Below are 25,001 nucleotides of genomic sequence, written 5' to 3' on the forward strand. Positions count from 1 at the left end.
CGAGAGGATCAATGGGTGACATCGGCTGCACCTACAAGGGAGGATCCTCGATTCTGGGTTGACTACGGGCCATGCCGATATGCGAGCTCGAGGAGATCCAGTGAGAGGGTGGTTTGACGAGACGGGACGACCCCGATCAAGTCCCCCGATGGACCGAAGAGCACCGAGATCAATCTCGTGCCCAAGAACCTCATCTGCAAGACCTACATCAATCAATCGGTCGGTCGACAGATATGTCGGATCGACTGAAGACGGAGAGAAAGGGTTTGGTCCTCCATTTTCCGACTCGATGCTTTTCGCACAGGGTCCTTGGCGAATGTCCCGGCCGATGGATTCGAGGGGTCGATAGGCCGGAACGTGGAAGCAGTTGCTCGATGAGATACCTCTCTGAAGGCAGCGACGAAGGGGATCGATCGGTCCTCGTCGGGGGAGGATGTGCTAGTGTCCATACATCTGGAGCGGGATGAGCCGACATCAGCGAAACGATGCGAAGTGAATATCTCGACCCTCTGGCGGATGGCTTATCAGATGTCGTTCGATTGGTCCTCGTCGTGCGTCGTTGTTGGCAAGGCGATGATGACATGTACGAATGAAGCACTCGGCGGAGATGGTTCTGCAACATCGGCTTGACTGACCGATGATTTTTCCCGTCGTGTTTAACAATTACGCCGCACATCTACCAGTCCCGTCGCACATCTGACGGTCCCTTCTCAGGCGACCAGGGCGCGCAATCTCCCACGGACGGGTCGTTTCAGCCCTGGGATGTTTCCCAACCCTCCGGCCGGCAGTGGTGTGTGTGTGTGTGTGTCTGTCTGACTGTCTCGACGTGCCCCACAGCGGGAATACCTTTCCCTGGCTGGCTGGATGGATGGAACCTTGGGATCCATCATCGGGCGGGCGGCTGTCGGGGACGTGTGATTGGCGGGATTGGCGGGGTTCAATCGAGGGTTTCCTCTCCCTCTCCCTCTTCATCATCATCATCAGTGCTCCTTCGGCAGAGGCACACCACTACTGCGGGCGGCCTCACACTTGGGGAGATATTATCTATGATTGTAATCACAGGGATCGTGCAATCGCGATGGGGGAAAAATGCATGGGACATCAGGTCATGTCCATCACAGGGGGACTGTACCGTAGGACATTTCCCTCTCACCTTCCTTTCCATGCGTGCACGTGAGGTGAGGTGAGGTGAGGGTCAGCCAGTCCTTCGACCGGTGAAGGGGAATGGAGAAGGATTGAAGCCGCACCAGCCAGCCAGCCAGCCAGCCAGCCAGATTTGCACTCCGGGCGGGCGGGCGTGTGTGTGTGTGCGTGTGTGCCCAGGTGGTGGTGGTGGTGGGTGTTTTCGCGTGTGCACCGCCCGACGACGACGATCAACTCATTCCCCGGTGATTCATCGACCGTACCCATGTGTGGTGTTGTTGATGTATACGCACCGTTTCCTTTCCTTTCCTTTCCTTGCTTTTGCTTTTAAGATATATATATATATGTATGTATGTATGTATGTATGTATGTATGTATGTATGTATGTATGTATGTATGTATGTATGTATGTATGTATGTATGTATGTATGTATGTATGTACGTATGTATGTAAGATGACGATAGATGTGCGTGTTTCGTGATCACGAGATCTGCACGATAATAAACCTCCAGGGCTACTACTACCACACTGACAGCACTCATCCTTCCCATCAGCCTGCATCATTGCTATCAGCCTATCACTCTGAATAGAGGTGGAGGAGCAGCAGCAGTAATAGTAATAGTAGCAGTAATGATAGTAGTCAAGGACGAGGAGGACAACCATGACGGATGCTTCTCTCACATTCTCGTCCATCAATAATAAGAACCACCCACTCACTACTACATACAGCATTATTATTCCCGTCTGCTATTATCATCACTGTAATCGCACCTGTTTCCTTTCCTTTTTTTTTCCCGCCCAAACTGTCACCAGGCGGGCACTACCCTCCCACCATCCTCTCTCCCTCCAGCTGCCCCCCCGGTGTGTCCTGCCCATACAGTAGTGCAGTCCTACTCATCCACCACCACTAGGTCCTGCCTGCTATTCCTGTCTTTTTCTGCTGCGATCCATTCCCACAAGCGTGTCGTCTGCGTCTCCAGCGATTATAGGGCCCGCTCCGATGTTCCTGGTACATGTACTGTAGTAATAATAAGTAAATAACTGACTGACTGACTGTTCAATCTCACCCGTCTCGGCAACAACACCGAAAACCCACTTGACACACTCCACCATTTACACACTCCTCCGTTGTGACTTCTCGTCACTCTCCTTTCAATACACCACCACCACCACCACCACCACCACCACCACCTGAGCGCCGACATCCCACCTCCAGGGAAGCCACACGATAGAGTCACAGCCCTCACCCGCAACACCTCACCTCACCGTCCCTCCTCCTCCTCCTCCTCCACCACCACCACCACTCGATATTCCGCGCGCTCCGCCACTCGTGACTACGCGCACTCCGCCCCCGCGATATGGAGCAACCGGAGCGCGGCCGCCCGGCCTCTGTCGGCCAGCATCTGCACGCGACTCAAGCATATCAACAAGCACAGCAGCAACAGCAGCCACCGCGCTCGCTGTCACCGGCTCTCATATCGGCTTCCACCATCTCCCCTTCCTCCTTCAACAACCCTCTCGATGCGGCCAACCCCCTCTCTGGCACATACGATCCGACCTTCACCAACGACCCTTCACACCAAGCGCAATACTTCTTTCAAGAGCAGCAGTCGCAGTTGGATGCCTTTGCGGGACAACAGGCGTTCGCACAGTCGTCGCAATCCCATCCGGGACGCCAGTATCAGTCGCTGCCGAACGCACACGACTTGGGTCAGATCGCCGCCTCCGACCCATTCCCCTCGTTGGGCATCGTGACGCGCGCGACCTTCGACGAGACCACCGGCTTGGACCCGAGCCTCCTCGCCAACCTGGACACTTCGGGGTTGGATCTGCTCCCCTCCCACTCGAGTCCCGCCAACAGCAACCACGCCTCGCCCAACGGCGCGTTCGACCAGATGGCCGCCACCCTCTCCCGCGAGGGCTCCCTCTCCTCCCCACACCATCTACAGCCGGATCTCTCTCGCCGGCAGTCTCCCAGCCCGAGCCCCCAACAGTCGCCGAGCTTCCAGCATGTCAGCTTCAACGACGGTCGACCGCGCAACCTGTCCGAATCGCTCGACCCCCGGAGCGCATTCTTCCCGCCGGGTCAGAACGAGTGGGTGAACATGGGCGCATACCAGCACAGGCGGAACCCGTCGGACAACTTCTCCGACGTGTCCTCCAACCACGCGTCCCCGTACCTGGGTCACCTCGACAGCTTCGACGCGAACAACTCCCAAGCGTCGCCGCTGCTCAACGCCAATTCCGACCCCGCCTTCGACAACGGGCTCGGACTGGGCGCGTTTCATCTTTCTCAGCAAAGCTTTCACACGCCGAATGCCAGCCCCGGTCATTCTCCGCTGCTGATGCCGCAGCCCCAACAAGGTCTCCCACCCTTCACCGCCGAGAACAATTTCGGCCTGGCGACAGGGATCAATGGCTCGTTCGGTCAGCCGGCCGACCTCTCCGATCCGTATGCTGTCAACGGCCAGGAGACGTTCCCCGCCTTCAATCCGGCCTCGAGTCCGGGCGTGATGAGCGACCAGATGAGTCCACCTGCCATCAACATCGACTTCGTGCCGACGCAGCATAATCCCGCCCCACCATTGAAGACGGAGAACTCGGACGACGCGCTGATGCCTCCTGCTCGCAGTAAGTTTTCCCGAGTGCTCATCGAGACGGTGTCCTGAATGCTGACCCCGTGCTCCTGTCACACAGCGACCCGCGTCCGTGCGAAATCCGACTCCCACGCCGGTTCACGGAAGATCAACATCGGCCGCGCGCGGTCCCCCTCCCTCCAGCCGGACGGCGCGATCCTCGACGACATGCTCATGACCGACGGCGCCACCTCCGACCCCTCGCTCGGCCCGAACCAGCGCGGCCGTGGGAGCTCCACCAGCCACCGCTCGCGGAGCCACAGCAACACCTCGCGCTCGTCCGATCGCCGGGACTACATCCTCGACCTCGCCGATCCCACCCGGCCCTCCCCCAACGGCTCCGGCGGCGGTGGGTCGCAGCGCGTCCAGAAACACCCGGCGACGTACCAGTGCTCCCTCTGCCCGAAGCGGTTCACCCGCGCCTACAACCTCCGCTCCCACCTGCGCACCCACACCGACGAGCGCCCCTTCGTCTGCACCGTCTGCGGCAAGGCCTTCGCCCGCCAGCACGACCGCAAACGCCACGAGGGCCTGCACAGCGGCGAGAAGAAGTTCGTCTGCCGGGGCCAGCTCCAGACCGGCAACCCGTGGGGCTGCAACCGGCGCTTCGCCCGCGCCGACGCCCTCGGCCGCCACTTCCGCTCCGAGGCCGGCCGCGTCTGCATCAAACCGCTGCTCGACGAGGAGGCCGCCGAGCGCCGCGCCCAGGCCCTCTCCGACTCCTCCTCCCCCTCCCCCTACGCCCTCGACGGCTCCCTCCAGCCCGGCTTCCACGACGCCCCCCTCGCCCTCGGCGCCGGCCTCGGCGTCCCGGGCGGCGGCAGCAGCAGCCTCCCCGTCATGGCCAACTTCCTGCCGCAGGCCCTCCTCGCGCAGTACCCGGCCCTCGCCAACATCGACTGGAACAACCTCGCGGCCTCGGGCGGCGGCGGCGGCGCCGGCGGCCTGGACGACGACGACGACGGCGGCGGTAGCGGCGCGGGGACCTTCCCGGGCGGATACGACCACTCCTCCGGCGGCGAGTTCATGGACGACCTCTCGGAGAACGACGAGATGGCCTACGCCACGGACGCCTCGAACGGCGGCGGCGGCGGCGGCACCTTCCCGGGCGGATACGACCACTCCTCCGGCGGCGAGTTCATGGACGACCTCTCGGAGAACGACGAGATGGCCTACGCCACGGACGCCTCGAACGGCGGCGGCGGCGGCGGCGGCGCGCGGGGGTTCGGCGGCGCGGGGGGCCCGGGCGGGTTACAGCAGCTGCAGAACGGAGGGCAGCAGCAGCAGCAGCAGAGGCAGTTTGCGCTGTACGCGGGCGGCCAGACGAGGGATTACCTGAGCGATTTCGAAGGGCGGTGATGGGATGAATGGATGGGCACGCCGTTGGGAAAGCATCGGCTTTTTTCTTTGTCGAAGGATTCAAACCTCGAACCGATGAGATCCGATGACCGTCGATGGATTCCACCCACCTTCGTGTGGGGCGAGGCCTTTTAATGAAACATATGACGAATCTCCTTCCCTTTCCTTTTTTCTTTCTTTGTTTTGGAAAACAGAAGCCGTTCCCTCTTTTCGATTCTGATCCTCAAACCCTTTGACATACGAGGCGAGAGGGAGAGGGAGAGGAAAGAGAGACATGAAAAATAGAGATGATATCCCACCGTTCCCCCCCTTTCCCTTTATGAACGTCGACTCGCTAGCTCTACCACACCGCAACAACACACGCCAGGATCCCAGATCGGCAGGGGCGAGACGGAAAGCGAGCCCCGTCCTCTCCTGACCTCCCCATCGCCCAATCCCCCGGAAGAAAACAACAATCCTCCCTCCCCTCGCAAATCGTTTTCTTCAACCTTCGCTGGTGTCCATCCTCTCCCGCGCCCGCTCCTCCTTGCGCCGTTGCTTCCACGCGTCGATCTTGGCGCGGAGGGCCGTGTCCGGGACGACGTCCTCGATGCGGAGGGGCGCGCGGTTGAAGGGGTCGGTGGGGTCGCTGAGCAGGTGGCTGCGGATGGTGGAGCGGTCGAGGGTGTTGCGGCTGGTGGGCAGGATGACCGGGTCGGCCATGAGGTCGAACACCAGCGGGTCGAGGAACTCGTCCGGGATCTCGCCCAGGTCCTCCTCGTCCTGCGCGTCCTGGGCCTTGGCGGCCGCGACCGCTGCCCCGAGCCCGTGCCACACGGTCAGCTCCTCGGGGCTCTTCAGCGCGAAGCGTTGCAGGATCTCGGTCGCGGCGGTGAAGTTCGCCGGCTTGTAGGACCGGCCGTCGCGCGCGATGGCCGCGATGAAGGGCTGCTTCGAGGACAGGTTGTGGTAGACCCGCACGAGGTCGGAGACGAGCTGCGGCGGGTTGAAGCCGTACTCCTGCGCGCCCTGCACGCGCAGTTGGCTGCGCTTGGCCCCGACCAGGGTGTCGAGGTTGTAGTCCAGCATGTCGGCGAGGCGGGTGACGATCTCCTTCATGGTGAAGGCGTCGGCGAGGGTCTCGGTGAAGAGGATAAGGGTTTCCATGGACTCCTTGGTGAGTTGCATGTAGCTCTTGGCCTTGCCCTTGTGGTCCTCGAGGAGTTCGGTCTTTTCCTTTCGTTGCTCCTCGGTGAGGTCGGCCATGATGCTCGGGTTGCTGATTTCATCCGTCAATTGCTTGATCTTGCTGAAGCTGGTGAGGGCCTCATCCAAGACGAAGGTTGCATCGTTGACGAGCATGTTGACGAACTGAACGAAAAAGTCGGTGTTGATCCGAGCCTCCTTGGCGAGGTTTTCCCGATAGAGCGTGTTGACCCAGATGGCTTTGACGACCTGGAAGATCTCATATCGGATGTTGAATTTGTCGTAGAATTGTGTGTGCGAGCCGGTGCTCTCGGCTTCGATGTAGAACTTCATCAGAGCGTGCAGCAGATGCTGATGGGCGAACTCCGACCCGATCAACACATCGCCCAACACGCCACGGCTCCGGTTCCCGTACGGTGTCACGCCGTAGAAGAGAATGCTCACCAGACCTGATTTGACACCCGGATTCTTGACGTACTCGCTGTTGCGCAGGAATGTGACGCAAACCTGCACGATTTCCTCGCTCTGCTGTGGTGTGATGATCTGAGGGATATTGGACACGATGAACTTGAAATTCTCGACGATGTCCTCGAGGAAGTACTCGGGAAGGGATTGGAAGACGGCTGACTGTTCGGCGGGTAATGGCAACTTCAGCTTCTCCTTGGGTATGTTCTGTTTCGATGCGATCCGGAGAAGCCAGACGATGATATACCGCATCAGTTGCATCGAACGAGCCTGATTCAACTCATCAAGCAGAACACCATTGGTCGCGTGGATGGTACTCCACATGTCGTCGATGTCCTGTTTCGCCCGGGCAAGACGAGCTTCAAACTGCTGCAGAAATCGCGGGTTCTGCAATCCATATCAGCACGGCACCTCCCGAATCACACTCGAGGAACAACTCACGCTCAAGAACTTATGCCTCTCCTTTTCGAACTCCATCACATCCTTCTCCACCCGCTTCACCGTCTTCTGCAGCGTCGACATCCTCGTCTGAGCCGCTTCGGTGCCGTAATGATGCGCCGCGACGGTCAAGAAGAAGACCTCCGAGATGAAATTACTCGTGCCGTCCGCGGCGGCCGCGAAGAATTCGTCCGAAGTCTTCTGGTCCATGTTCATCTTGGTCTCGTCGGAGATGTCGACGCGTGGCTTGCGGCGGAGGTAATCGACATCGATCTTCTCGATTTTGCCGAAGGCCGCATCCATGAAAGGCTCGCAGAGTTGATCTAGGATGGTGGTGACGTTGACCATGAAGCCGTCGCTGGAGACGGACTTGTAGTCGACCCGCATGGCGCGCTTTTTGTGGTTGGTGTTGACGCAGAGGGCGAACCACTGGAGCATGCGTTCCCGCTGTGGCGCACCGCTCCGCACGACGGTATCGACGACCTGGAAGAGTTCGTGTTGATGGGTTTTGAGCGTCATACGAATGGCGTTCTGCGCGTTCGCGATGAAGCTGCGATCCCTTGTTTTAGGAGCCGAGAAGTAATTGCTCGCGACCGCTTGCTGCATGGGCGATATCCGGAAAAAGGGACCGAGTAATGTCCGCTTCTCAATGTCCTGTGCCTGAACGCCTTCCGGCGCCCAAAGTGGCGATTGCGTGATGGCGTCCACGATCTTGGGGAACCGGACCAGATTGCGCAGTGCTCTCACATAGTTCTGGTATTCCGACAGCATATCTTTCTGCGCGAGCATGCTGCTCAGATTTTCAGCTGCGCCGACGATCGCCTCTTTGATGCTGTCGTCCTCCTCGAATCTCGAGCTCGCCTCGGTCAGGAAGTCCGTGCAGATCCCCAGATCGCTCTCCGGATCTCCCAACAAGTGGTGCACCAGTGGATTCGTCGTTGGCGCAGTATCATTGAACATCTCAGGGATCGTGACCGCAAAGATGCAGTAGCTCATGCATAGCCGTTTCGTCTCTCGGAGCACCTCATGCTTGGGGTCTTGAGGCCCGGAGAATTTGGTCGATCGTGTGACCCTTGCGACCCGCTTGAAGCAATTCAACAAGTATTCGAACTTTTTCCCTGCAGGAGTGTTGACGGCAGCCTCGGTGATGGCGGTATCCAGCTGATCGACGGAGAGCAGGCCGTCGGTGCTCTGGTCTGCCAAGTCATCTTTGGTGCTCGCGAGGAAGATGAGGTTGTTTCCATGGGCGTCCCTGGCCTCGTCTGGCTTGAGCGTCACACGCAAGACCTGCCGTAAAGTCCGATCTTGCCATGTTGCTAGGCTTTCTGTAGGCCGTTCGATATTGGTAGATGGTCGCGGTCGCTCTGAGCCATCTCTTTCCCGTTTGGCTGGTGATGCAGGTCGGGGTCGTACCGTGATCTGTGGCGTTGGTTTCTTTGTTTCGGCGGCTGGAGCTTGTGGTGATGACTGTTGTGATGTGACCGGCACATTCTCTTTCGAGGGTATTGGAGTTGCTGGCGCCTCAGCGTTCGTGGTGGCATTCGTTGCCGGAGAAGATGATGACGCTGTGGAAGCTGCGGCAGCACTACTACTACCCTGACCACCCAACTTCGCCAAACGTTTGGCGCGAATCTTGTCTGCGTCGGTGTCCATCGTGGTCGTCCGTGGGAGATGTGCGACGGAAAGCTGAGGATGATATTTTCGTGATTCCTGAGCCGGATCAGTGTCGTCGCGGGAAGAGACGGCCGATCGTCAGTGAACGCAGCAGGATGGTGATCGGGCCTGTTCGCATCGATGACACCAGCCAATCTGGCGGCGATGGGTGCTGTATGTAATGTGGGGTTTCGCCGCTGCGTTGAGCGTGAGCGCGTGCACGGCCGCCGGTATTTCTTAAGCATGATGATGATTCCATGGCCTTCCAGCTGGATTTGCCATCAATTCCAGTCCAAGTATCATCACGATTTGCCCCGTTTCAGAACGTCTCAGGCCGTGGTCGGAGTTTAAATATGTAAAATTCGAGCATCACATGAATCGCATCATCACATTGTCACATTGTGCCCAAAAACCCATGTGTTGAGCTTCACAATTTGAATTCTGAGAGGGAATTACAATTGATCGCGTGCCCGCCGGAAGATTCGTCTATACTGGCCATAAATATCACTTCAGGAGGAAAATATCAGGCACATGAGCCACGCCATCCCTACAAATACCAAAACATGAACGCCTTGTCACAATACAACATGACTGTGAAACGGAAAGAAACGAGAGGGAGAAAAAAGACTTGTGGGAGAATGCCTCGTCCACGTTTCCGCATCATTTGTTCGCCGGTGACTCGGGCGTGATGCCCGGGTTGTCGCCGGCCTTGAGATCAGTCGCGAGGAGTTCGTCGGGTTTATCTGCGCGAGAGGAGAAAAAAAGACGTTAGCAATCGAACACCAGAGTAAGAGAATAATCGTGCCAAAAAATCGAATCGATCCTCGGATGACCAACTTACCATGTCTCGCGAAAAGCCCGTACTCCTCATCCTCGTACTTGCCCACCCGTCCCTTCTCCACGTCCTCGCGGGACAGCTTCTGCTTGTTCGCGGGCAGACCCATGGAGGCCAGGAACTTGACGCTGTCCGTCCACTCCGTGTCCTTGCGGGTGGAGTTCCACGCGAGCTCCTCCGCCATGAGATCGATGACCTGCGGCAGGGCCTCGAGGGCGGCCTGGGCGTTGAGGAAGGCGAGGCGGGTGCGGCGCGCGATGACGTCGACCGCCGTTTGCGCGTACTCGTGGCGCACGGCGTAGCGGACTTCGCCGTCGACGAACGGGTAGAGCTCCGAGATGCGCTTGCCGCGGACCGGGTAGCGGGTGTCGGTCGGGCTGCAGAGAGCGGCGACGGTCCAGGCGCGGTCGCCGTAGGCGGTGGTCAGGTGCTTGGCGACTTCGGTCTCGATGCCGTAGTGCTGGACGAGGTTGATGAAGAGCGTCTTGGAGAAGCCGTGGGCGCCGAGCAGGCGGACGTGTTGGGTCTGGCAGGAGCCGTCGAGGGTGATGGCTTCGTGGAAGCCTTCCACGCCGGAGACGAGGGGTGGGGTCGGGGTCGCGGTGGGTCTGAGCTGGAATTCCTTGATGGATTCGTCGACGGCCTCTTCGGCCATTTGGCGGTAGGTCGTCCATTTGCCGCCGGAGATGGTGACGAGGCCTGAGTCGGAGGTGGTGACGAGGTGGTTGCGGACGAGACCTTCCGATTTGGCTTTCTTCGGATCGCGGACGAGCGGACGGATGCCGGACCACGCGGCGAGCACATCTCCTCGGCGGACGTTGATGTCAGGTGCCAGGTAGTTTTGAACCTCCTTCAGAATCCATTGGATCTCCTTCTCGCCGGCGATGGGGTTGGCATCGATGGGGCAGGGCGCATCGGTCGTGCCGGCGATGGTGTTTCCATGCCAGGGGAGGAAGAAAATGACACGACCGTCGGAAGTGTGCGGGTCGATCAAGCCCATGTCGGCGGGAGAGTAGTAACCGGGAAGAATGACGTGAACACCGGAGCTCGGCGCCACAATCTCCTGCACGCTGGCGTCGTCCATTTTCCGGATAGCATCGGTGAAGGGGCCGGTAGCGTTGATGACACCCTTGGCCTTGATGGAGAATTCACTTGTTGATTCGCCATCGCGGCCAGGGACCAGATCTTTGACCTTTGCGCCGCACACCCGTCCATTGGCATCCTTTTCGAGCGCAGTGACCTCCATGTGGTTGACGAGGGTAGCGCCGTAGAGCGCCGCCGTCATCGCGAGGGAGACGTTCATGCGAGAGTCGTTGTGGGCGCCATCGTAGTAGACCAGCGCACCCCACAGGTTGTCCCTCTTGAGCATGGGGAAGGCCTCCAGGGCCTTACTGCGGGTCAAGAAATACGACGTCTCGATGTTCTCCGAGCCGGCCAATAAATCGTAAAACTTGGTCCCGGCCCAAAAGTACGGCGCCTGCCACCACTTGTTGACGGGGATCATAATCGGGAGCCACGAGGAGAGGTGCGGCGCCGTGTCCAGGAAGTATCTCCGCTCGCGCAGCGCCTCGACGACGAGCGCATACTGGCTGTAATCCAATTCCCACACGGCCTTTTCGAGATATCGCACGCCGCCGTGGACGAGCTTGGTGCTCTTGCTGCTCGTGCCCGCCGCGAAATCATCCCGCTCCACCAACGCGACCTTCAACCCTCTCGACGCCGCATCGAGCGCGATCCCGGTCCCCGTCGCTCCGCCGCCGATGATGAGGAGATCGTAGACACCCTCCCCCTCTTGCGCGAGGGCATCGAGGACCTTGCTCGGCTGGGATTGTTGTTGTTGTTGTTGTTGTTGTTGTTGTTGTTGGGCATCGCTGGCTTTGAGATCCGCGATCTGCTCCGCTCTGCTCTTGACCCGGGGGAATCTCGGCGGGTTGAATTTGCCTCCTTCGCCGTAGGTCGGCGGCGGTGCCTGGGCGCCTTCGAGGCCTGGGATGTTCTTCGGTCGGTAGATGAAGTAGAGAGTTCCTGCGCCGATGGCTCCTGCGCCGGTCACGTAGCCCAGTCCCCGGAGGAGGCGGCCGGAGCGACGGGTCGCCATTGTCTTGTCGAAGGGTCGGGATTTGGTGGCGAGGCGGCAGAGATGCTCTGCTCTTCGATGGAAGATGGCAGCACCGAGAAGACGAGTGTGCTCGTCACGGGTTCAACGGAGGCCGTCAAAGGGTTGGGAGGTGAGAAAAATAAAAATGACCAGCTTGCAGCTGTTCTAGGAATGGAAAGTCCGGCGTTGACGTAATGAATGCGAGCGAGCTTCGGGGGAGGCGTGAGATGTTAATAACTCCTGCAATGAATTCCTCCGACCCGTCCACTGGTTCTCTCTCTGATGCCAGCTTGCACTTCAGGATGGGTGGTAATAAACCATGGATTGACTATGTACATATATGAGTAGGTAGCTGTTGATTCTATGCCCTCCAATGTCTCTCCGAAGTCGCTCAGAGGGAGGAAAAGAATCCCAACTGTGATGGCAAACTCTCTCTCTCTCTCTGTGTCCAGCACCCTTTCCTCTCTAGGGCAATCGACGAGTCCGACAATTTCCCGGGCGGCGGCGGCGGCGGCAGAGCGGCGGTATAGAGATCGTCCTTCACATGAACGCGCGCGCGCGATCGGGGGCCATTCGCCTCGCCCAATTGATGAGGTTCCGGCGAGGTTGGGTTGGGGCGGCCCACGCGTTGACCGTAGCTCCTCGACTAGTGCGCTGTCACATGCCATCGAAACGGTTCAACAATATGTATGTCCATCAGGAACGCCCATTGACCAGAGACGCAGGAACGTGTTTCTCCGGATGGGGCATTTCGCTCTATGCAATATATACTCTACGTCCACGGACATTTGTTTGGTGCCGATGAGAGCCGAGCAGTGAGTTGTCCAATGCGAATCGATGGCGATAAGAATGTCTTTGGCGGCAGGCGGGGTGTTGTAGCGAGTAGAGCGAATTATCCTTTTTTAATTTTGTTCGAAAGCGTATCCATCCCATCCCGGCTTTCACTGCTGCGATGCCCAGCCGAGGGGACCATCAGACCTCATTCCACGTGGACATCGAATTCAGGAATAATGAAGTCTGTCTACATCATGACACATGGCCAAAACGTCGACCTATCGTCGATCTCACATGAGCAATGAACACGTTCACACGACTTCATGATTCCTCAATTAAGATCCCCGAGATCGTATTCTAATCCTCATTGAAAGACAACCTAGACGTTCACTCCCTCAACCCTCCCGTCCACGACCTTCTCCGCGGTGACCAGGTCTTCTTCCCTCGGCGGCTCCCATCTCGAGCTCTTCCTCGGCGGGACGTGCGTGACGTACATGGTATCGATCTCCTCGAGGGTGCGGCCCTGGTGCTCCTCGAGGAAGAAGAAGACGATGGGCGCGGCGACGAAGGAGCAGGCGGCGAAGATGTAGCCGTAGCGGAAGTCGATCGCCGAGGTGATGAATGGGGTGAAGAAGGACTGTGAGTGAAGGAAAAGAATTGGTCAGCGGGCGGATGGGTGGATTTGGAGATGCTACGTGCGTGTGTGTGCTTCGCTGGAGGACAGTGGTAGGGGAGGATTCAGGGACGGTAGGGAGAGTACTTACAATTAGGAAGTTCCAGATCCAGTTCGATGCGCTGGAGATGCCCATGCACATGGTTCGGTAGCGGGTCGGGAAAAGCTCGCCGACAACGACCCAGATGACTGGGCCCCACGTCATGGCATATCCCGCAATAAACAAACAAGCAAAAACGACCATCGTCGTCCCCGCCGTCGGCGTCGCGGTAGGATCATTCCGATCCAGGACGAAATGTCCCACGGAGCTGAACACCATGAAGCACATGAACATCCAGAGGGCACCGGCAATCAGCGCCTTCCGCCTGCCCGCCTTCTCAACGACATACAGGCCAGGGAAGGTCATGCCGAAATTGACGGCGCCGAGGATGATCGAGGTGACATAGCTGTTGTTGAGGCCGGTGGATTGGAAGATGGTGGTTCCGTAGTAGAAGAAGAAATTCGCGCCGGTGAGCTGTTGCAGGGCCTGGAGGACGATGCCGAGGAGGGTCCGGTAGGCCATGCGTGGCCCGGTGAAGATCTCGTGCCATTTCTTGTCGCCGGCGGTCTCGGCTTCGAATTTCAGTCGGATCTCGCGGAGTTCGCGTTTCACCTCCCAGTGGTCCTGCGTGACGCCGTAGGAGCGCGCGACGGTCGCCGTGGCTCGCTCGGTGTTGCCGTGTCGGAAGTCCCAGCGGGGGGATTCCGGGAAGAAGAAGATGCCGAGGATCATCAACACCGGCCAGATGAGACCAACGCCGATTGGGATCCGCCACGACGCAGGAGATAAGATGGCCTCGGTGCCAAAGTTAATTATGTAGCTGGTATCTCAATTAGCAGGGATCCATGACTTGCTTCAGAATCTATTTGTTTGAAGGCTAACCTGATGAGGATTCCGAATGTGATCGCAAGCTGATATGAAGCCACCATCGATCCTCGGATCTGTCGTGGGGCAGTTTCGCTCATGTACATCGGAGTGAGGACGGATAAACCGCCTACGCCGAGTCCAGCCACCAACCTGCCGATGGCAATCTGGTACCATGCTGTCTCAGTGGCGATCTGGACGATCATGCCCACAATAAAAACGATATTCCAGAAGATGATGCAAATCTTTCGACCAAAGGTATCTGCGACAGGCGCAGAAAGCAAGGCGCCAAGAAGCGTACCGATGGATAGGAGCGCAACGATGGTGCCGGCACGGACGTTGCTGAACGCGTAAGGATCGGCGAGGTTCTTGTCTGGCTGGACACCAAGATCATGGAAGCGTTTTAGGAAGTCTTCCATCTCGAGCATTCCGGAGATCATTCCGGTGTCAAATCCTGATTGGTCGTGTAAGCAAGGTGTCTTTGAGCCATACCGGTCTGTCCAATGTCCTCTGGACAAGACATATATGTTCCGTTCCGTTCCTGCGACCGAGATGGGATGATTCTGTCCACTTACCAAAGATGAAACCACCGATCGAAACAATCACAGTCATGGCGAGGATGTAAGGTCTGGCCAGTCGAATGCGAGCATCTCCCTTGTCGTTGACTGTTCTCTCCACATGCTTAGAGCTTGGTGAATCGGCCTCGTTCTTGGCAAGGTTTGGGTCGTTGACGTCCTTTCTGCCGCGCAGCATTCCTCCGAGACGTGCCATCTCGTAGGTGAAATGTGGGGAGTCTCGAAGCGGGAGTCAGGCTGTGAAGCCGAATGGAACCAAAGCTTGATCGAGCAAGAGAAGAGGCCGAGTAACACGGCAGTCGTGGGATTTGGTGTAGATTTGGTGGAAAGTATAGTGATGAAGTGTCTTGTCCCTCACATGCCTCAAGTGTATATGATGTTTGAGCAGGTACAGCCCTACGAGTTTATATTAAAATAAGTTTGGAATAAATAGAAAGAGATGCAGGCCGACGATGCGCGTAAGAGTATGTAGTGTAGTGTAGTGTGGTCAGGTAGCATTGGTGACCGAGGACATTTCGTCATACTGCAACTTGACGACACGCGACTGCCATTCCTTCGCGCTAGGATTCTTTCAAGCGTTTGCGCCGTGTGGACCGCCGAATCAGATGTACTATGACAGTCGTCCGTAATAATTGGGCACATGATGACAAGACGGGCATACAGACGGTAGATCCATCATCGCCAACGGGGCGTCCAGTGCCGAGCGCCGGTGAAGCAATTGTCAAGTAATGTATTGATATATTGCCAACAGTATACCGTCTCGTCGGCGGGAACTTCGGACAGGACAGGCAGGCAGGCTTCATATTTACGTCATTGGTGGTGAAGCGGTCGAATCCTCCTCCACCTTCGCCTTTTGGCGCCCGGGATTGGATTTGGTCTCATCAATTCCCATCAATTCGCTTCGGGGGATACACCGCAGAATAGATAATACCACCTCTCATGTTTACAACGAATCCCTCTCGCATGTTCATACCAGGTGATTATCATACCATTCATATGCAATCATCACCGTTCGGTATTCAAATTCAATCGATGGGCGCGGTGGGGTCAATCTCACCATCCCATCGTCTAGAAACAACGAGTTTCAAGTGGATTGGATTGTATGGCTCTCGCTCACATCTATCTCCGTACATACTACAGTAGGTAGGTAGGTAGGTAGGTAGGTAGGTAGGTATACACCTATCTTCCAGCTGGAGGAGCATGTGCTGCTCGGAAAGATGGACTGCATGATTACATGGTTGCTTACATAATAAATTACATAATGACAAGGGTTTGACCCTAAACATTCACCTGGAGGGCCCCCGTCGCTCACTCTCGCCTCGAAGACAGGGGCCTCAGGTACTGTAAGATATGACTGACCGTTGGACGATGCTCAATGGAAACAGGTCGACGTCTGATGGGAGTAGAGTCGCGAACAAGAACAGTACTGAATACCGAATATGATAGAAGACATCAACGAATCGCCCTCCAATTTGTTTCCTAGATTTGGCGGGTGTCGAAGTCACTGGCAGCATCGCTTTCCTCCCAATCCTCCTACCTTTGGCTACTACTGTACATCCAGCCTTTGCCTTGACATATGAAATATTACCTAGGTAATTAATTGGGTGCAAGGCAAGCATTCGCTCGTGGTCCATAAACAACGACAACAACAACATCGCCTGAACGGGGAATGAGCGACACTCGCACACCCTTGAAACATTCCCATGTTCCAGGCACGACCTCCTCTAATAATCAACTCGTCCGTTCAGCGACATCTCACATCCATGGCGACTCTCAAACGAAGCTCCACTACCGATCGGGACATTTCTCCACCTCCGACCAAGCGCAAGGTCACCACCGCAACCACCAGCAAAGTCGTCGCCAACTTCTTCAAGCCAGCGTCACAAAAGGAGCCCGAGAAGTCAATATTCACCACCGTCAACGACTCGCTGCTCGTGGCTCATTTCGGAAACGCCAACACCATCGATCGAACAAGACCTTTCAAGATTGCCGCCTTTGACTTCGACTCCACCCTGATCAAGACCAAGTCTGGCAACAAATTCGCACGAGGAGCGGATGACTGGACGTGGTGGCACGCGTCAGTCCCGGGTCGACTCAAACAATTGCACGAAGATGGCTACGCTGTGATGGTCTTGAGCAACCAAGGCGGTATTAGTCTCAAAGCGCCTGATGCCAAATCCAAAACCATCAAGTCAGACACAAAGTCGCTCGAGAACTTCAAAGGACGCGTTCTTGCCGTTGCGAACGTATTAGACTTTCCAATATCTGTCTATGCAGCAACGCAGAAGGACATGTTTCGTAAGCCACGCACAGGGATGTGGGAGCGAGCCCTGAGAGATTATGGAATCAGCGACGACAACGCTCTCGACCTCGACCACGCAGGTTCGATCTTCGTAGGCGACGCTGCCGGGAGAGAAGGTAACAAGGCCGCCGGCATCGCCAAAGATTTCTCCTCTTCCGATCGCGACCTGGCCGCCAACATCGGCATCACCTTCCACACCCCCGAAGAGTTCTTCCTCGGCGAAGCTCCCCTCCCATACACCCGAACCTTCCAACCCACCGACCACCTCACCTCTACAGCATTCACCCCATCCATTACAGCCGCCCACCCCCTAGAGATCATCCTCTTCTGCGGCAGTCCCGGCTCCGGCAAGTCCACCTTCTACCAAACCCACCTCGCACCGCTGGGCTACACACGAGTGAATCAGGACCTCCTGAAGACCCGGGACCGCTGCATCCGCGCCTGCCGCGACGCCCTCGGACATCCGGATCCCGCCCAGCGCCGCTCCGTCGTGGTGGACAACACCAACGCCGACGTCGCCACGCGCGCCGTGTGGATCGACCTCGCGCGGACGCACAAGATCCCCGTCCGCCTCGTCCTCTTCACCGCGCCGCCGAAATTATGCGAGCACAACGATACCGTACGAGCGCTGGCGAGCGACAAGATCGTAAGTCTTCCTTCCCCCCTCTCTCCCCATTACACTTTCTCCCTCTCTGCTTCTCCCACAGATCAACCCATCACAAAACCCCCCGCATGATCACCACCATTAACAAACTCCCTCTCCAGCTCAACCCCGAAGACCGCACCCTCCTGCCCAAAATCGCCTTCACCTCCTTCGCCGCGCGCTACCAACCGCCGCAGCTGAGCGAAGGCCTCGAGGAGATCATCCCGGTGGATTTCGTCTTCACGGGGGATGCGACGCAGAGGGGAATATGGTCGCGGTATTGGATTTCATGAGGCCGACCATCCCTCTATCCGGGAGGAAGAGGGCGATGAGAGAGAAAGAAAGAGGGAACTTGCCAGATCGGTCTGTTGTAGTATATGATCGAGGTATCGGAGAGGAGATGATTTGCTGCTGTAGAAAACAGACGATTTCTTGATCCGATCCAAATCCAAAAAGACCTACGGACCCAGACGACCATCATTTCTCTTGCAAGAAGCAACAACAACGACGAAGTATGATTTGTCCATGTCCATCATGTATGTTGTATGTGAAATGAATAAATAAATAGATAAGACATCATTCCGAGAGCCCGACAGGAACAAATTCGCCACCACCAGCACTCCAGTAGCGTCAGCGAAAAACAAAAACAAGAACCTCATCCTCCTCGCCATACATCGACTGCCTCCAGCGCCGCGCTTCCACCCTCGCAAGGAATTAAAAAGGGGCAATGAAGATTCCGATCGGTAAACAAGCATTCGTCAGATCAGCGAGCAAAAGCAGAAAAAATAAAGCAAAAGCAAAAGAGAACAAAATTGGAGAAAGATAAAAAAAAAAAGGGAATGCAAAGTGGGTTTGGTGGCCTCCTGATCGGGTTTCCCTTTTTAGGTTTTCCTCGTCGTCAGGGGCTGCGCAGGAATGAGTGTCGCGAATTAGAAGAAAGATCGAGCCGGAAAAAATCGGGGATGATCATGTTTGATGGTAAGGTTGTGGGTGGGGAAAAGGTGGGCGCCTGGATAGGTGATCTCAGGGCAAATGAGTGTGGTGAAAGGAACAGGAAAATAGGATTTCAAAAACCAGAAATGACCCATGCTCTCTCTCTCTCTCTCTCTCAGCCTCCATTGGGTAAATGATTAGAGCATGGGTTTGCCGCAGATGAGAATCGACGTCGTCGAACATGTAGCTGGGAGTTCAGCGGGCCTCGTCTCAGGGACTTGAGCGAGTGGAAGGTCCTTGGCCACTGCTTCCACCCCGCGCATATTCGACGGTTTGTTTTGTCGTTCATTCGTCGAAGCAGTAAAGAGTATCTGTATGCGAAGAAAAAGTTGTTGGATGAAGTGTGATCAAGTGGTGGGTAGACAACTGTCTTGTGTGTGTGTGTGTCTCAAGGAAAGTCGAGAATCGAAAAGTGAGTGAGTGTGGGGCTCCCTCCGAAGGAGAGAAAAGCCAAAGCGAGCAAAAATGCAGAATCAAAAGTCAAAGTTGGTGAAGGAGAGTCCAGAAAGTGGAATGGAAGGGGAGTGGGCAAATTGGTGAACGCAGAAGAAGATCGCGAATGGAAGCAAGAAGAAAAGCAGAAAAAAGAGCACCAAAAATCAATGACAACCAGCCGTCCATCAATTCTCAACAGAAGTGAGTATTGGAACAAGCGAGCCGCCAATGATTGGGAAACACGAGCAATAACAGTCATTCAAAAACAATTCCAAACCCAAACGCCTGCAAATGAGTGCCATGTAGGCACAATTTCGTTTCGATGCCGTCAACGTCATGCCGTCCGCATCATCATATTTCTTCCTCGCAATTCGCCTTCGTGACAAGAGCCAACACCCATGGCACGTAAATTAATGATCGTCGACGAAAACGACTCATCAACTCCGAAAAGCGCACATGCATAGACAGCGAAACGCCAAAAGCGAGTGGAACATCATATCAAATGTCACCCGGCTCTAGCCATCCACGCCACAAGACCTCCGGCACCGAGCGCATCGCCGACCAAAGCCACGACACAGAGCGCCCAGGCAGGAAGACTTATGGCGGTAGCGCCCTCGCGTAATACGCTGGAGAAGCCGACGACTGCAAACGCCACGCTGGAGATTCCGGCGGTGATGACGGCCGCGTCGACGGCATGTGCGTACTTGTGGCGGCCGGTGAAGGCGAGCACGTAGGCCATCAGGAGCATCCCGTAAGCGGCGGCGAGGCAAGCGGCAGCAAAGCGGGGCACGAGGTTGGCATAGTAGGCGGCGCGTTGGGAGCGGAGGGCGAGCAGTGCCGGACTGGATCCGGTGATGGTTGTCGTGGTGGTAGCGCCAGTGTGGCGGGTGGATGTGGAATTGCTCGAAGTGGCAGTGGCAGATGAGGAAAAGGTACCCCATGTGCTGCTGTTGTTCTTACGTTCCGGGCGTCTGGGGGATGGGTGAAGGAGGCCGGATTCTTCGTCTTCGTCGTCATCGGAGGAGGTCGGGTCTTCGTCGCCATTACCTGGGCTGGCGGGACCGGCATCCGCTCGCTCGGCCTTCATGCCAAAGAAGGAGGCGACGCGATCAAAGCAGCTGTCAAAAAGCCTCTCCATACGAGATGGCGCGTTGGGGTCGATGTAGATCACATAGGCATTTGCATCATCAGGATTACCATCTTCCGGGTCGTCAAATTCGTTCCAGTATCGTTGAGGCGCTGGCTGCTGTTGATGTTGCTCTTCATGAGCGACCGATAGATGGCCTCCGCGTCGCTTCTTGCGAGAGCTTCGAATTGGGATGGACGTATCGATGATGAGAGAATCCACCGCAGTGTCAACAGCTGTGGTAGAATCTGTGATCGCAGCGAATGATCCACGAGATTCGGGACCACTACGTGAAGCCGCAGTGGAGCCTGAGCCCGAACCCGAACCGGCGAAGCTGTGTTGTCGTGGCAGAGCGGGAGGTGGTAATTTACGGATGTCACGATCGAGAATTGGGAGCCAGAACGGTGGAGGCATGTTCTTTGGCTGATGCACAGCCCAGACTGCATGTAGCTCGAGTGAGAAGCCGCGGACACGTTCGATCTGGAGAAGGTCAGTGATTGTGACGCATTAAAAACCTGACAAGTAGACGAGAGAACATACCAGATGGCAATTATCCAGAGCTGCGAGCAATGCCGACGGATGTCCACCTTCTTGTCGGACGAGCAATAAGGCATAGGGGAAATTAATCTTCTTCTTCGCTTCGCCCTCAGCTTCGACGCTCTCCATGACAATGTTGGTGTCGAGCGTTGCCATGGACAGGGTCGGGGCGCCACTGTTGATTCCGGTGAGGCGCGAGCGACAGCTGGAGAAGTGGAAGAGTGGCTGGACGTTGTTATCCTTGACGAACTCCTGACGGACATTGTTGACTTCTTCATCGCTCTCTTCTACCGCGGCGGACTGCTTGGCGGAGAAAAGGGCCTTGCGATCAAAGAAAGCACGTGCATGCTTACGCTTGAGCGCAGCACTCTTGGCCTTGCCCGACTTCAGACGAAGGCACGCCATGGCATCTTCCTCCTCGTTCCATCGAACGCAAGCTTTGGTCCGCTGGGGGTAGGATCCCACGCGATGTTCTCGGTCATCGACCGTCAACGCGCTCTGCTCCTTGACGAAGCGGTCGATGCTGTCAGCTACGATCATGTGAAAGTCGGCACGGGTGTTGCCAGAGACGGAACCATTGCGAGATGGTGTGGCTGAAATGGGAGTTACAACGGAATTGGAACGGCTACGATGGCCGAAGTATTCGGCGTGTTGCAAGAGAAAGACTTGCAGCTCAACAATGTTCTCGGGGTCGACGAAGAAGCTGGCGAATGTGCCTTCCTCGCCGAGCGGGACTGTAGCAATTGCTGTGTCAAACATTATCTTCGAATCAGAGGCAATGGCATCCTGCAACTTCGAAATCGTCGTATTGGACGGGCGGGATGCGGGTGAGACGTCTCGAATCGGGCTTGAGGGCGCTGGTGACGCAGACCATCGAACAGAGCCATCGTACATGGCGCGGATAGCAGGTCGCAGTTTTGAGTATTCGTCGAGCATTGGGCCGAGATCGAGCTTGGTGAAGCTCTTGGGGTTGCTCAAGATCTCGTCCCGGAAGCGCTCTTCAACCCGAGTTGAACCACTCCATTTCTTGTATTTTTTCAACAATTTGCGAAATCCCGTCCGTTGCGCAGCAGTGAAGCGTGCGAGAGACTTGATTTCCTCTCCAGCTTTGACGACATCGTTTTCGAGCTTGCTGTATTTCTGGGTGCGGCTGAGGTTGATTCGCTGGCCTTCTGCAACGCGACGAGAAGCGAGCGCTCGGAGTTGTTGATGCGAGTGGTCTGGAAGCCGAATTGTCAGCGGTTGTTACCAATTCGAGGCGAGACAAATATCCAGCATCTTCGACTTCAGTCCGGAGATAAGACGGGGATAACTAAGGGCATTTGAAAAGAAGCAAATAAATATCCCGCGTCACGAATGGCACTCACCTAGTCTGCGTTGAATCTCTCCAGCTTTACTCCGAACGAAGAGATCGATGCGGCTGTGTTGATCGTCAAGGATGGCAAAAAGTTCGTCGTCAAGGTCAAGGGCCTTCGCATCGACATGGCCTGGTATTGAGATGCTCTTGCCCGCGCCGGGAGTTGTGTGTTCCTTGATGAAGACCTTGATATCTCTGTAGTCGACATTGTCTAGCAGAGCTCATGTTAGTTTTGTCCGCATTTGGTAGTTCGCGGCATTGTCGCGCCTGTCACTCCAGCCCTGATCTGCATTGGCGGTGACGCGACGAACTGCGAAGAAGAGAAACTCACGTAGACTCCAGCCAGGGACAGATGTCCGTTGAAGTGACTCTCCGTACTTCATCGTGTCGTGTATCTGGGTGAAGAAGAGACGGTGGTGAGAGAGATCCAGAGAACGATGTGAAAATGTTGAAATGGGCGAATGACGGCACGCTTGGTGGTCGGGAAGCTAAAGCAGTCAAACGGTCGCGGGCCCGCTACTACGATGATGGACAGTTGACGATGCCAATGTACGTATCGCGCGTGTAGGCGGACGTTGTGATACCGCAAGGCCGAGAAGGTAGGGTGGCGCAATTCCTACTCTTTCTCTGTAGCTCGCAAACCACAATGTCGGGAAGATGTTAAGTGAGAGAGCGGTTGGGATGGGATTGTCCTTCGACGGGAGTAATAGCAGGTACAACCTCGCGGCTTGTCTGCCAAGTTGACGCTAGTCGGGCGGTGATGTTCTCGCTGCCGCAGTTGAGTTGGTCCACTAGGCAATACCCGAGTTGATGGTCGCGCGGCGTGTGCTTTCGCAAAGAGCGATTCCGAGGATGAGGATTTGCGATACTTTGGAAATCAAAAATGAAGGTTCCCGCCCAGTGCGAAATGCGTGCGTGCCGGCAAGAAGAAGCAACGAGATCAGCCTATGACTTTGCCCAGTCTCGTCAATGTTTGGTGGAATTCCTGGGGGAGGGTGGTCAAGCGCGGCAACCGGCGGAGTGGTGGGGAGTGGAGACGGGTGAATTGGTGATGATGCTAATAATGATGGGGCCTCGTCGGAGAGGAAATGGAGGGCACGCGGGTTAGAGTTTAATCGAATGTTTTAGCCGCTTCGCAGTGACCGAGATGCGACGGGATGTGTGTGTGTGTGAATTATCAACACACCCACCCACACAGCAAATACGCCCACAGACAGCTTCGGCAGATAGTGTTGAGATAGGGAGAGTTCAGAACTTCGCTATGTGTCTTCCTGTCTTTCTCGCGGGCGGCGGTCGCAGTACACAAGAACCTGTGTGATCTCAGATCGGCGTGCTGTGCGGTTATCTCTACCTATGCTGCGTAATGGTGTAGAGAGCGGGAGCTTCCAGAGCGGGAGCGATTATGCCTCGTATGATGTGGGAAAACTGATGACCATGCATATATGTACAGCAGAGGTCTCAAAGATTGCCGAATGGGCGGTCGAGGCTTTGCCGTGCAATGAGTGTTGGAGTGATCGCAGTAGAGTCGCGCGAGTGGATAGCGTACCAGATGTACTGTACAAAGAGGTGTAATCGGACGCTGGCGATCGGGCGAAAATGACAGACGGTGGTGAGAGTTCCTCCTAGTGGCAGACAGAACAAGAGAGCGAATGTCAGACGAGATGACGGAAAGAGGGTGATGTTGCATTAGATTCGCAAACCTGCTTTCACAGTGCATTGCATGGTATATAATCATCGATCACACGAGCCTTGTTACGGTCGCAACCACAACAAGCAAACCCATCGATCCAACAACGGGCATGATTCTCCTTCTCCAGGTAGATACGGTTCCATTGGTTTGACCCGATGTCCCGGCGAGACGTTTTGGAACGGTCAGAGCGAAAGCAGTAAGGGAGCATGCGACACAATTCAATGTCCCCCGGATTCGAGACCGGAGTTCGCCCGCCCGTGTGCAAAAAAGGCTGCTCCGCGACAACAACCTGAGATTGGACGCTGCTTCGCACCCTGAACAAGTTATTACAGGGTATCGCTCGTGCTCTACGTTTCCGTTGCTCTGCCTGGTTCGTCACTTACGAGTGTCAGTGGGTAGTAGTGCAGGTAGGATTCCGTTCATCGATCAGTCGTATAGAAGACGTTCGCGCGATTGGTGCCAGCAAGGGCAGCCAAACACACGGTACGAGCAAGAGCGTCATAAAAATTCAGCATCATCACGGGAGGCACAGCAACTTAGATGGAAAGTCGAATGATGAGACGCAAAGGCAAGCCCGACTGGGAACTAGTGTGGGCCTGCTCCGGCCTGGTCTGTCGAAAGAGACCAACTTTTGACGAGAATTCATCGAGTCTTGGGCGACAAGGTGGGTGGGCTGTGAAGTGCGCAATTGGCAGGCGGCTACGCTACTGCTATGGTCAAGGCTACTGCAAGTCCTGGAACTTAGAACGTACCTAGGTACCCGTATGCTCTGCTTTGACGTGGATGTCCCCGTACTATAGCACAGATGAAGATCACCAGTCATCATTGGCGCTGCATAAGTTTGCGAACCAGGACACGTCCTGTGCGTAACATCTCGTGATGAAGCTACTACAACTAGACGCATATCTCTGTGGCCGCAAGGTTCAGGCTAATCAGCCCTCCCGTCTGCCAGATGAAGCTGTTACGATAAGTTACAAATATATGAGCCCCGTTTACAGAGTTGTCAAGCTGGGATACGTCGCCGCCAAACGGCGTGGAGCACTCCGAACGAGGCGTTACTAGCGAGAGGGAGAAAATCTCGGTGGTCGGGTGCCGAGAAAGTCAACGGCGCAAATGCCGCGACCCCAAAAAACCTTGACTTGTGTCCACTGCACGGTAACAACATGCTCTCCGGTCGGC

The 25,001-nt window shown here is 56.1% G+C and overlaps 7 protein-coding genes across 7 annotated transcripts; 3 read left to right on the forward strand and 4 right to left on the reverse strand.

Annotated features, from left to right (window-relative positions):
- Nucleotides 1-2,279: 2,279 nt before the first annotated feature.
- On the forward strand, nucleotides 2,280-4,179 carry K489DRAFT_53590 (uncharacterized protein). Its single transcript, XM_033608701.1, has one exon. The coding sequence runs from the start codon at nucleotides 2,503-2,505 to the stop codon at nucleotides 3,811-3,813; it is 1,311 nt and encodes a 436-aa protein (XP_033457355.1). The 5' UTR covers nucleotides 2,280-2,502; the 3' UTR covers nucleotides 3,814-4,179.
- Nucleotides 4,135-4,485, forward strand: K489DRAFT_304511 (uncharacterized protein; the record flags this gene model as incomplete). The annotated part of the gene is made up of 1 exon (XM_033600512.1): nucleotides 4,135-4,485. A coding segment is annotated over one exon (351 nt), but the record flags the coding sequence as incomplete, so codon positions are not given.
- A 1,137-nt stretch (nucleotides 4,486-5,622) lies between these two features.
- K489DRAFT_324198 (uncharacterized protein) lies at nucleotides 5,623-8,880 on the reverse strand (the record flags this gene model as incomplete). The annotated part of the gene is made up of 2 exons (XM_033601742.1): nucleotides 5,623-7,176; nucleotides 7,231-8,880. The coding sequence occupies 2 exons, from the start codon at nucleotides 8,878-8,880 to the stop codon at nucleotides 5,623-5,625; spliced, it is 3,204 nt and encodes a 1,067-aa protein (XP_033457357.1).
- A 385-nt stretch (nucleotides 8,881-9,265) lies between these two features.
- Nucleotides 9,266-12,173, reverse strand: K489DRAFT_383123 (DAO-domain-containing protein). Its single transcript, XM_033605521.1, has 2 exons — nucleotides 9,722-12,173; nucleotides 9,266-9,623 (listed from the first exon to the last, which is right to left on the reverse strand). The coding sequence occupies exons 1-2, from the start codon at nucleotides 11,811-11,813 to the stop codon at nucleotides 9,541-9,543; spliced, it is 2,175 nt and encodes a 724-aa protein (XP_033457358.1). The 5' UTR covers nucleotides 11,814-12,173; the 3' UTR covers nucleotides 9,266-9,540.
- A 793-nt stretch (nucleotides 12,174-12,966) lies between these two features.
- Nucleotides 12,967-14,917, reverse strand: K489DRAFT_323994 (general substrate transporter; the record flags this gene model as incomplete). The annotated part of the gene is made up of 4 exons (XM_033601730.1): nucleotides 12,967-13,224; nucleotides 13,352-14,120; nucleotides 14,183-14,618; nucleotides 14,740-14,917. 4 exons carry the CDS (start codon nucleotides 14,915-14,917, stop codon nucleotides 12,967-12,969), a joined length of 1,641 nt encoding a protein of 546 aa, XP_033457359.1.
- A 1,585-nt stretch (nucleotides 14,918-16,502) lies between these two features.
- On the forward strand, nucleotides 16,503-17,977 carry K489DRAFT_412286 (PNK3P-domain-containing protein; the record flags this gene model as incomplete). The annotated part of the gene is made up of 2 exons (XM_033607916.1): nucleotides 16,503-17,687; nucleotides 17,807-17,977. The coding sequence occupies 2 exons, from the start codon at nucleotides 16,503-16,505 to the stop codon at nucleotides 17,975-17,977; spliced, it is 1,356 nt and encodes a 451-aa protein (XP_033457360.1).
- A 1,640-nt stretch (nucleotides 17,978-19,617) lies between these two features.
- K489DRAFT_324345 (uncharacterized protein) lies at nucleotides 19,618-22,515 on the reverse strand (the record flags this gene model as incomplete). The annotated part of the gene is made up of 4 exons (XM_033601749.1): nucleotides 19,618-20,718; nucleotides 20,779-21,995; nucleotides 22,143-22,343; nucleotides 22,464-22,515. The coding sequence occupies 4 exons, from the start codon at nucleotides 22,513-22,515 to the stop codon at nucleotides 19,618-19,620; spliced, it is 2,571 nt and encodes an 856-aa protein (XP_033457361.1).
- Nucleotides 22,516-25,001: the final 2,486 nt, after the last annotated feature.

This window comes from Dissoconium aciculare, assembly GCF_010015565.1.
Source record: "Dissoconium aciculare CBS 342.82 unplaced genomic scaffold K489scaffold_11, whole genome shotgun sequence".
Taxonomy (NCBI): Eukaryota; Fungi; Ascomycota; class Dothideomycetes; order Mycosphaerellales; family Dissoconiaceae; genus Dissoconium; species Dissoconium aciculare.